This window comes from Phaseolus vulgaris, chromosome 7 (assembly GCF_051622355.1).
Source record: "Phaseolus vulgaris cultivar YP4 chromosome 7, ASM5162235v1, whole genome shotgun sequence".
In the NCBI taxonomy this organism is placed as follows: Eukaryota; Viridiplantae; Streptophyta; class Magnoliopsida; order Fabales; family Fabaceae; genus Phaseolus; species Phaseolus vulgaris.
In genome coordinates, this window is record NC_143504.1 from 9,450,584 (window position 1) to 9,462,616 (window position 12,033).

General features: G+C 34.6%; 1 protein-coding gene across 1 annotated transcript; it reads left to right on the top strand.

Moving 5' to 3' along the window:
- The first annotated feature begins 6,418 nt into the window (after positions 1–6,418).
- Positions 6,419–12,033, top strand: LOC137829614 (receptor homology region, transmembrane domain- and RING domain-containing protein 2). The gene is made up of 4 exons (XM_068636457.1): positions 6,419–6,936; positions 7,589–7,819; positions 8,504–8,905; positions 11,007–12,033. The coding sequence occupies exons 1-4, from the start codon at positions 6,813–6,815 to the stop codon at positions 11,567–11,569; spliced, it is 1,320 nt and encodes a 439-aa protein (XP_068492558.1). The 5' UTR covers positions 6,419–6,812; the 3' UTR covers positions 11,570–12,033.

Genomic DNA, 12,033 nt, shown 5'->3' on the forward strand with positions numbered 1-12,033 from the left:
TCTTGAAATTTTGTTTATAAAATCATCTTCCTGGAATTTTAAAAAATTCGTTTTAAATTTTTTTCAAAACAAATAATTTAAAAGTAGCTTACACAAAAGGTAAAAGGATCATTTTACAAATTATAAGCATGCAGTTAGTAATTATAGAGTTGCAGAACAAAAAAGTCTTATAAAATAGGAAGCATTTGACTAGTTAGTATAAGGGTTTTTCTTCCTAAATCCATTAAAATTCTTCTTGTACCCCTATCAAATACATAAAATGTCCCATCTAATTTGCTCTTAGAAATTTTTTTCATAAAAATATTCTAAAAAAATGTATTATATAAATTCTGAAAATTTTATTCCAAATTTATTTTTTTCAGAAAATCTTTTCAAGAAATACATTTGTTAAATTCTGGAAAGAATGTTTTGAAAAACTTTTGAAAAAAGATAATTCAAAAATCATTTAAAAAATAAAATAAAAAGTGTTTTGAAAATTGATATGATGTTTGGAATTTGATAGGAATCCGGAAGAAACAAGGATAGAACTTTCTTGTGGCCACATCTTTTCGTTAAATAATCTTTTACATCCTTCACACAAATACGAAAAAGAAATTTAGAGTTAATATTTTTATAAGAAAATGTAAAAGTCGAGATTAATTTTACGATTTTAATTCCTTGAAAGAAAAGTTGAAAATGTTTAGAGCTATTAAATTTAACATATAATTAAATTCTATCTATATACGATTTAAATAGGTTTTTTTTTCAAATATTTTGTTTTCATCTTCCTCTTTCTTCTTTCTACCCAAACATTCTCCTAACCCATCATCATTATTATTCCAATTCCAAATTCTAATATTCTCAATAATACAATATCACCTACTTTATAAAACTAAATCGCATCACCATCCACCACCAATATTTAAACTCCAAAAAACAATCCAAAAACTCAAAATTTTCCCAACTTCGTCATCAACTCTAACAACTTCATAAAATTCTAATTTGCAATTACCTAAAAAAATAAATTAAAAAACATCAAACTTCCCTCGTAAAAACTACGCGGAAGTCACTTTTAAAGCTGAAACAAAACCACTACAAAAATAAATGACAAAGTTAGATTGTAAAATCCACTTTAAGTTTCTAAGAAATTTCAAAATTATAGAAGAGCATGTTTTCACATATAACAATTTCTAAAGAAAAACAATAAATTAAAACAAGGAAAGAATAGGAAGAGGAGAGAAGACATAGAACGAGAGAAAAAATGACTTGTTTGAAAAAAAATTAAAAATTATTTAAATAATATGTATTAAGTTTGATTATATTTCAGTTTTATCTCTATATAAGTGACAGGCACCTACATGAAAGGTAGTATTTCATATAATATGTCATGTAATTAAAACTTCATACATCCTAAGAACTAAGTGAATAATGAATTTTATTTTTGGGATTGATTTTAAATTTTGATATATTTAAAGACTTTACAAAAATTATTATACATATTTAAGGACGACAAAATCATTAAACCTAAAAAAGAACTCATAATCTAATAAGGAATCTGGTTGTTTTATAAAGTGTTTAATGAATTTTAAAAGAAGTAGGAAATTAAGTAGCAGTTGACAACAATTTAGACACCACAACATAACATAATTGTTGAAAGGAAGAATCAAACCGTTATGAATATGATTAGATACATGTTATCTGAGAAGAAGATTCTCAAGATTTTTTGCCTAAAGTTGTGAATTGGACAACATATGTTTTAAACAAAATTCCTACTCTAATTGTGAAGAATGTGACCCATCTAAAAACTTGGAGTGGAAACAAGCCATTTTTGAACACTTCATGATGCTTAGATGTGTGATACATGTGCATACACATGATAAGAGAACTAAGTTGCAAGATAAGAGTTTTCCATGTGTCTTTTTTGGAGTAAGTGAGAAGTCTAAAGCATATAGACTCTTTGACCTAAGAGCAAAAAAGACTATGATTAGTAGGGACATTGTGTTTGAGGAAGACTAGCCATGAAATTGGGATTGAAGCTATGATGAGCAAGTTCTGGTCAATTTGGAATGTGGTGATATGAAGATATAACTATAGTGGATTACACAAAGAATGAAAATGAGAATAAGAAAAATGAAGAAATGAGGGTCAACTCTTTCAATTTAGAAAATATTATTACGAAGTGGACTTTAAGCCTAACTCAACCCTATAAAACCGGCTCAATGAGGTGAGGTTTGCCCCCACTTATATATTATGAAAGACTCTAATCTCTAGTCGATGTGGGATCTCCAACACACCCCCCTCACGCCGAGACTGCCAACTCGTGCGTGGGACTATACATTATGGGTGGTCCGATAGAGGCCCGATAGCGGGTGGCACGATAGGCCCAACACAAACACTCGCTAGGATAGGCTCAAAATGGCTCTGATACCATATTACGAAGTGGACTTTAAGCCTAACTCAACCCCATAAAATCGGCTCAATGAGATGAGGTTTGCACCCACTTATATACTATGAAAGGCTCTCATCTTTAGTCGATGTGGGATCTCCAACAAATATAGTTTTGTCATCTGATACCAATGAAACAAGGATTCGTTGCGCTCCAGTGTGGATGAAAGACTATATAAGCGGTAAAAATATTCTAGAGGAAGATGTTGAATCTAATTTAAAAATATCTATTCTATTGATCTAATATACTCTGAAAAAATTATGTAATATGAGAAATGGAGGTCAACTATGGATTCTAAAATGGATGCTATTGAAAGAAATGACACATGACAACTCACTAAATTATCGACTGGTGCAAAGTAAGTTAGGGTTAAATGGGTCTTACACTGAATTATTGACTGGTGCAAAGTAAATTAGGGTTAAATGGGTCTTACAAGACTAAGCTGAAGGAGAATGGAGAGGTAGCTAAGCACAATGCTTGATTGGTGGCAAAAAGCTATATGCAAAAATATAGAATTGAATATAATGAGATGTTTCCACTTGTTGCAAGAAAAGAGATAGCTTGGAAGACAAAAAAAAAGGAGGTTGGAACCTAGGGAATTGAAGAATGATAATACCCAATTAGGAAAAAGATGGTGTACGCAAAAGGTGTGACATTTGTCAAGGGATAGCCACAAATAAAATCGTATCCACAACTTCCTCCAAAAGCCCTTGAAATTTCTCAATTAGAATACTCCTCTATTTCAATCCATCATTCTCAACCACCTGAACCAACACATCCAACCATCCCATCTCACCATCTCAACTCATCCATGTCAACCATCAGAGTCTTCTCAACCAACCCATGCACCAAATAGTGACAATATTCAAAATAGAACAACAACCAAAAGAGGTTTCTCATCAAGATCAACAAATGGTAGATCCAACAACAAACATAAATTGCATAATAGGAGGGAAGTTGTTTGAAAGTCATGACTATGTTTAATTTATTGTGTTTTTCACATGTATTTTGGAGTACAATTTTATTTTTCAGATATATTTATTATCTGAATGTATTTTGAAGTACAATTCTATATTGGGATGTATTCACGTATTTATAGGACAATTTGGATGCATCTTTCAAACACTATTATTACTAAGTTATGAAGTTCGACTAAACCTAAACATCTCTCTTTTATCATGGTTCTTTTTTATATGATAAGTCCATGTTTCCATAAGTTCCCTTCATAATATACTTGATCCTGCCGGCAACTCGAACGTGGAGGAATCGCTTCGTAGCACTCTCTGCCCTGTCTACGCGTCTGCGTCTTCTGCAGAATCACCCTTAGAACCTTCTCTTGCTTCTCCAAACGTGGCCTGCAAAACACACAGACGGCGCCTCTAGCGGCCGTTTGCACTCCGACGATCAAGTTAGTCCACAAAACCACCAAATGAGAAAACTCTTGCTCTCTGTTTTTCGTATCCCCCCACTCTCACCCTGATTCTCTTTTTTATCTCTCTTTCCCTGCTTCTGGCATAACAGAATTCTGTTATGCTTTTCTGGCATGTGTTAGAACCCTGTTATGCTTTTCAGAGAAAGCGTACCTTCAGAATCAATAGTGGGAGCGTGAGAGTCTGTGCATGTCTGCGCGTCTCTGCGCTTGGCTGCGCCTGTCTGTACCTCTGATGGTACGGAGTGCACTTTTGTCTGGACCGCGCTCCTCTCAGATGGTGACACGTGGAGGCCTGCAACTCACATCTAACCACACACGCTTCACTTACTGGAGGGGCTCTGGCGCTTCTCTTTGTGTGCCTAAGTTACGCCCTTGCGGAGTAACGAAGGATATCTCTCTCAACTGTGTAAGTGTGTACTCTCAGGAGAACGTCAGGTGTGGCTGGTCTAGGCACACTCACCGATCGTTGCTCTCTGCGTATACAGCTTACCCTTCACAGTGTCACGCACGTAATGGGTTGAGGGAATCACCAGTCACTGACTGGTTTACTAGTTCCTTCAGGCCACTCTCGTGCATGATTCCCTGGGATGTGCTCATGCGAGGTCTATGCGTAACGCTCTCGCTGGGAACCTCAGTCCTAGTTTAACTGCGTGTAACACAAAACCCCGATGACTATGCACCGAAGACTGATCAGTGCTTTATCTGCCTCTCGCGTTCTGCTCCCAGGCGTTAGTCTGAGAACTGGTCTGCTAGTGGTCTCTTGGGTACTGACCACCGATCATCGTTCTGGATGATCTGTCCCCTGACCTCTATGCCGCCTGATCTGTCGGTGGTCACTTGGTTACGGACCCCCCGATCACCTCTCTTGGCGATCGTCTCTCTTGTCTCTCTGTCACCTGGTCCACGTGTCACCCTGTGAGTGGCCCACGTGGTTCTCTACTGCTGACGTCATCTGCGACCGATGACCGATCGGATCAATACTAAATACAAATATAACAACAACCTTATACTCATTGCTTATAGTCAATATTACATATACTCATTTAGCATTACATTACAAAATGATACATGTCTTGACTACACTTAATGCAAATACAATGTGACCACAAACATATCTAGGTTTAAAATATCTCAGGGTAATATGAACAATACCACCATAATTATGTTAGTTACAATAAGAAAACACACAATGACTAACAACAATTGCACCAATTTTATAGAGACCTTTATACATTTATCTAGATTATATATTTTATCTATTTGTCTCACAATGCATCTCTTTCATTACCAACCTCTTTAATGTAACATTTTGAAAAAATTACACCCTACCGCCACTATGTTTTTTAATAGAACCATAACATAAAACAAATCAAGTACACACATCCAACTAATCTTCACAAAACCAAAAATAAAACATAAAATATAAAGAAATCCCAAATTTAATAAAACAAAGTTCCATAACTATAACCTTGCAGTTAGGATAACCCCAAAATTGTTTCTCAACATTCTTAACAGTTGTAATTGTTTTCAATACTTAAAAATCTACACAATGACAAATAGGTGCAACCCCAAAACTCCTACTCCCATAATCATGAGAGGAATTACATTGGTTTTGCAACCGTAAGACATTACAATTGCATGAGGATGAAGCTTAGTAGAATGAAGTACACACATAAACCTAGAAGAAGATAAGAATAACACAAATAGAAGAGGAGAAGAAGATGACCTAATTACATAAAAGAGGCAAAGATGCAAAGATGACACAACCTTATTTATCATTGTACAAATCATTTGCCATGGGTCCTTGTGCATCCACCAAATCAACACCTTTTTATTAACTATTTATATTAGAATAAACCAATTTAATTCACTTATAAAAAAAGTTACATTCAATATTTATTATTAATTTACACATAATTTTTCTCAATAACAAAGTAAGTTATGAAGTCAACATTTTATATGTTTACTTAATTCCATTTTAAATGAAAATATTAATTTTTTTATCAATATACAAAAAAATAGTAAATATAAAAATTATAAAAAGATTATTTAATACTCTTACAATTAATTATAAACTATGATAAATACATATCAATATGTAATAAAAGAACACTGATTAAGTACATTGTACTTTGTTTTCTTCGATCCTCTAATATTCCATTTTATGAATACTTTAAACTATTATTAGTTTATAAATAAATAAATTAAGATTTGAGATTGGAGTGCAGAGGTGGACAGAGTAATGAAGACTCTTGGGACTAAATTTTTGATAATAAGATAATATTAATAAGTTTTAGATATTAGATAATATTTTATTTGTTAAAGATAATGATAGGACAGCGATAACTAAAACTATCAAATTTTAATATATAATTGACATGATTTATTTTTATTTATTTCAATAATACATGTCCCACGTTTTCATTAGGTAACTTTTTAATTTTTTAAAATATAACTAAATTCTGTTAAGAAAATTAATGTTATTATATACATATATTTTAGAAGATTTTGGTTGTTTGTTCTGAATATTATCATTTATTGTTTATTTTGATAAAATATTTGTTCTGATATAAGAAACAAACAACAATTGGCTCAGTTTATAATATTTTTAATTGATTCAGTCACGTTATTTATTTACGTATTTCTCGTACAATATTGATCTAGATTAGTGTTTAGTTTATCTTCTGATATTAAATTTCCCATTTTGCTGACATAACATTATTATTAGCAATCAATTTGGAACAGAAAAAGATTATAACAGAAGGATCGTGGAATGGAGATTTAGAACATTCAGTTTTTTCTGAGATGGAAGCTGATGTTTCTATTATTTTTGCTGTGTTTTCAAAACCCTAAATTTCAAAAATCCCAATTTATTATTCTGCCCCTTTCCCTCTTTCCCTCGAATGATTTCCAACAAAAAATCTGTGCTTTTTTCTTAACGAATCTTTTGCTCTGATGGGTACGTTGAATCTACTCTTTTTCTTCTCTTTGGTGAGTCTGTGTGCTATGGCTGCTGCGAAGGTGGTGCTTATTGGGAACAATATAACTCTATCCTTCGATGATATTGAAGCAAATTTTGGTGAGTTTTCTAGGCTATTTCTTCTCCTACCAGGTTAGGATTTAGTGTGCTTTGTGTATTAACTCTTCTGGTCAAGGGAGGATGTGGTTTTGGTCTTTGGGCCATATGAGTATTGAAAATTTCATTTGGGTGATGGGTACTAATTTGGGGCAGCTTTTTCAGTGGGAAACGAGTTCAACTTTTCGATCTAGGATCATGAAGGCAAGTTTGTTCAGCTAAGAATTTGGTTCTGCTGAAGCATTTTGTCATGATAGAAATTTAAAATCCTGTCTGAAGGGAGAGAGAGAAAGAGAGAGAAAGTGTATGACCGATTTACTGTGGATAAGAGGAGAAGAAGTGAAAAAAAGAGTTTTTGAAATGACTTGGGGGTGGGGGTGGGTATGTATCAAACAGTAGATGCTTATATGTGGTATGAAGTATGGATTAACGAAGCGTGTGCTTTATGCATATGCCTATCATTGTAAAGTGAATTCAAATTTTTTGTATTTGTAATACTAAATTCATGTTGTCTATTTTTTGTGTGGAATAAAAATAGTGGTGAAGAACTGATGAAGAATGTAAATGTGTGTCATGTTGTTGTTTGCATGTGATGGTGTGTGGATGTTATTTTTATAAATTATTTTTTGTTGACATGAAAGTTTTTTGGTTTCAGCTCCAACAGTCAAAGGTTCTGGACAATATGGGGTCTTATATTTGGCGGAGCCACTTGATGCGTGTACAGAACTGACAAATAAAGTTGAACGACTTCTCAATGTGAGTTCACCTTTTGCTTTGGTGGTTAGAGGGGGATGTAGCTTTGAGGAGAAAGTCAGAAGGGCACAAAAGGCTGGCTTCGAAGCTGTAATTGTCTATGACAATGAAGAAGACGGTGTCTTGGTTGCGAGTAATGATCAATTCTTATATAGAAGCCACATTTGTTCATCATTCTCTCTAACATGCAATGGCTATTAAACTTGTTTTTTCTCCAATCCCCAAAGATAACATGAGTTGTATTGTACATTCACTGGTTGTTGCAAAATGGTTTTGTATAGATTAGAGATTCATCATTAGATTGTGGTAGCTGTTAATTTTTCATTGATTATAATTTTTGTAACCCTAGAAGAGCTTATAATGTTTCCTGTACAAGTTTCTGTGAAGTAATTTTTTAATATGATGTAATTTGGAAGACATGTATTAGGGATGGTTGGTTGCTGTTTTTCCTTTTTAAATGTTAAATGGAAGTTTAGAGAAACAGTTTCATTCAATGCTAGAGTAGATTTTTTTATGACCATTGAAATTGGGGTGTGTCTGCAATAATGGCATTACAGACTAAGATTTTAGATGTATTGTGGCTTTATATGTAGTTAATGGATATATTATCAAGGAAGAACATATGGAAAGGATGACAACATGTATACAAGACGAGACTGAAAAAATTGACACCAGTGAAGCATATGAATTCTATCAAATAATGGATATTAATGATAACTTACCATTGAGCAGATTTATTTTTTCCTTGCACATTGTATTGTTTCGTACACCTACATCATATTTTGGGTATTCTAATTCACACTTTTTCGAGTTTCAGTGGCAGGAAATTCTGCTGGGATAAGAATACATGCAGTATTTGTATCTAAAGCTTCGGGTGAAATACTAAAGAAATATGCTGGGTGGACTAATGTGGAAATATGGCTCATTCCAACTTTTGAAAACTCAGCATGGTCTATCATGGCAATTTCATTTATTTCCCTACTTGCAATGTCTGCTGTGCTGGCCACTTGTTTCTTTGTCCGCAGGCATCGCATAAGAAGAGAAAGGCCTCGAGGTTCTCTTCGTGAATTTCATGGTATGAGTAGTCGCCTAGTGAAAGCAATGCCAAGTTTGATATTTACTGCTGTTTTGGAAGACAACTGTACATCAAGAACATGTGCTATATGCCTTGAAGACTATTGTATTGGCGAGAAGATCAGGATTCTTCCCTGCTGTCACAGTAAGCGTTCCCATGACATTGTTTTAAATCCAGTATATTATTCTGTTGGTTGATCTATCTTCAGTGTATGCTTATGTACTAGGGCATTTGTCCAACTTAAATTTCCTGATACTTTGTGCAGTTCACCACTGGATCTAATTTTGATCCTGTGTTAAGATATTCAATATTCACCACATGTTTTTAAACTTCTGGTGTGATATCAGTTAACATTACCTGACAAATAAGTATGTTGTCGATCAGGAGGCAGGTTTTGCTTATTTTCACAGCCATCGTCTAAGGGTTTGTTGGAAATAAGTATACAATGAAACTTGTTAATTTTGAGGTGATAGTAAGTTATATATTTGCATTTCTTGGAATCCTCAAGCAGGGTGTTTCTTTACTTCGAGGCTTACACTCATGTTTCAGCTTCTCTCACCCTTACGTTCCTCTACAAACTATGGTTAAGTATTTAGTTGTTTGAACTGTGTGATGTTTGCCTTTAGCATGTGAGTTAAAATCTCTGAAATGGGAAGTGCAGTCACATGCTTGTTGCAACATATAAAAACTACAATAAAAAAAGAAGTCTTCTAATGGGATTTTTTAAAATGGCAAACTGGGAGCAATTCTACTTTCTAGGTTCTACCTACTTTCAACTTGCACTTCTTCTTACTCATATTACTTGATAGTTGATTCTACCCATTTCTTTGTTAATCCTGGTAGGGGAATTCTGACTTGGATTATTCTGGTGTTTTTCTTGCAAATCCCTTTTCCTGTTTTTAACTGATAAGTTGTCACCTCGAAATACCTATTTGGAAATCTGGAAGATCCCTCAAACTTGTAATTAGGATTTTATTAAGACATCATAACATTTTTCCCTCAAAGTTTGTGTTAGTTTAGCTGTTTGGAAGAAAGTTAATTGTTTTTATTAGAATCCAACAGACCCAACTCACTTCCAATGGCTAGCTGTATACTATACTCCAGCAAGTATTTAATAATACTCGATGTGGGACTTAGGCATCTCATAATACCCAAGTCCCCTATCACTATCTCAAGGTAGGGGGTTGCCAAGTCTTATAAGCAGTGTCCTTACCATGTTTTTAGCTAATGTTTTGCATCTTAACACACCCCAAACCCAATATTGAGCATTTGAAGTGTGAAGTTTGTGTGACTGAACATTTACTGGTTGTTCCAACAGACAGGATATGATATTGTTAGGCTACAGCTACTGTATAATTCAAGAAAAGAGAGGCACAAAGGAAACAACACAGACGAAGAAGAAATAAACAACAACCAGTAACCATCTTGTACAATCCTGTTGTTTCTTAACCTCCAACCTAAAACAGACATTTACATGGATGGTTAGAAAATGTTCATTCCATCTTAATCTGGAAATTCTTAAGTATGCCAATTTTGAAGTAGCTATAATAAAGAACTGCCACCCAGTGTTTTTTTTTTTTGCAGTAGAATAGTAGGACAATTTATTTTCAAGTTAGTTTGATCTTTGTACTCCTCACGAGTTGTTAAGTACTGCAAACTTAACAAATTACTTAATTTATGTGGAATTTTGGTCTGACTTACATGTGGTATATGAAAATTGATTGTAATGGATGATTCTGTAAAATTCTCATAACATGACCTGGCAGGGAAAAGAATTTAGGAAGTTTTCTAATTTGCAACCCTTATCTCAATCTCGAAGTAGTCAACCCAGTGGGTTGGAAGGTGCAGATTTTACCTGGGATACAAATGGAAGTCCTAGAATTATCTGGACCTTTTGTGTGGCTCTATGAATCTAAAACTGCTTATGTGTGGTGTAATGCACCAGATTAAAACTGCTCTTTATCCTAAATCATCTTGAAAAAAAAACAGCTAATTACATCACCTACTTCTGTTTGTATTTTTGTTTTAAGACCATGTTCTTGTCCTCTTCGGTTAGTCTGAGCCATCTGAAGGTTTTCCTTTGTTTTTGATATTGCATTACATAACATGCTATCATGTTTTGTTACTTAACATTAGTCTCGTCTGCCTGTATTGGCATTACTTGTATATTTGCATTATATGCATGTGAAATTATGATTGTTACACAGATTATATTAATTCGTTTTTCATGATTATTTATTGGCAGAGTTTCATGCTATCTGTGTGGATTCTTGGCTTACTTCATGGAGAACCTTTTGTCCAGTTTGCAAGCGTGATGCAAGAACTGGCTTAACTGAACCACCACCTTCAGAATCCACACCCTTGCTCTCGTCAAGCTCAGCAGCCTCTGTCTTATCTTCTGTGAGATCATCACTAGCTTCATCTTCAGCAATACAAATTGCCCGGACTGCTTCGCAGACCTCATCTATTTCTCGTAACCACTCCATTGCCAGCACACCTCATTTTCATCCATCACTTAGGTCCTCCTACCATCAATCCCCCTCCCTAAGCATGAGCCGAAGCTCAGTAGATCTTAGGAATGCATCCCAAAGATCTCTAGCTTCTCACTTGAATTCACCGCATTCCATGGGGTATCCCTCTTTGCCATCCCTTAACTCAAGGTACATGTCTCCATATATTCCAAGTCCAAGCAATGCTTCAGTGAGTTATTTGGGTTCATCCAGTCATCAACAACATCCTCTCCGTTATAGTGAGTCAGCTGCAAGCTTCTCACCATTTGCATCGACACACTCCCTTCCGGAATGTTAAATTGTTTCGTTATATCATATATGACTAAAAGGTGGCCATGTGATGACCGATGCTCTAGTGGACTAGTCCCATGCGATGCTTTGGCATTCCTCACCTATGTCTCCTCTAGCATTTGACTTCCTTATTGGCACCTGGTGTACATTGTAGCTTCTCCTGTGATGTTTAGTTTCATTTATATGTGCTGGTTGAGGTTCTTACATTTTTAGGGTGGTGAGTTTGCGTACAGTCAATCGTGTGTATTGTTTTTACTTGAAATCTTGATGTTTTCATGGCTTTGATTTCAAAGTATAGTCAACTACTAACAAGAGAATGTTGGGCTGTATAGACAGATTGAAGTCATACGAGTTCCTTATGTTCTGTCTCATGGATTTGTCCAACTGAATGATGAGAGATCATCTGATACTCTGGTGTTACCTATACTCGATCATCTAATTGCAACATTATTATCAATTATGCATGTAAAA

Bases quoted from the DNA above. Each gene is read 5' to 3' on its own strand.
- LOC137829614 (XM_068636457.1), top strand. From the start codon at position 6,813: ATGGGTACGTTGAATCTACTCTTTTTCTTCTCTTTGGTGAGTCTGTGT. The intron at 6,937-7,588 runs GTGAGTTTTCTA...TTTTGGTTTCAG, and splicing joins TGATATTGAAGCAAATTTTG to CTCCAACAGTCAAAGGTTCT. The intron at 8,906-11,006 runs GTAAGCGTTCCC...ATTTATTGGCAG, and splicing joins GATTCTTCCCTGCTGTCACA to AGTTTCATGCTATCTGTGTG.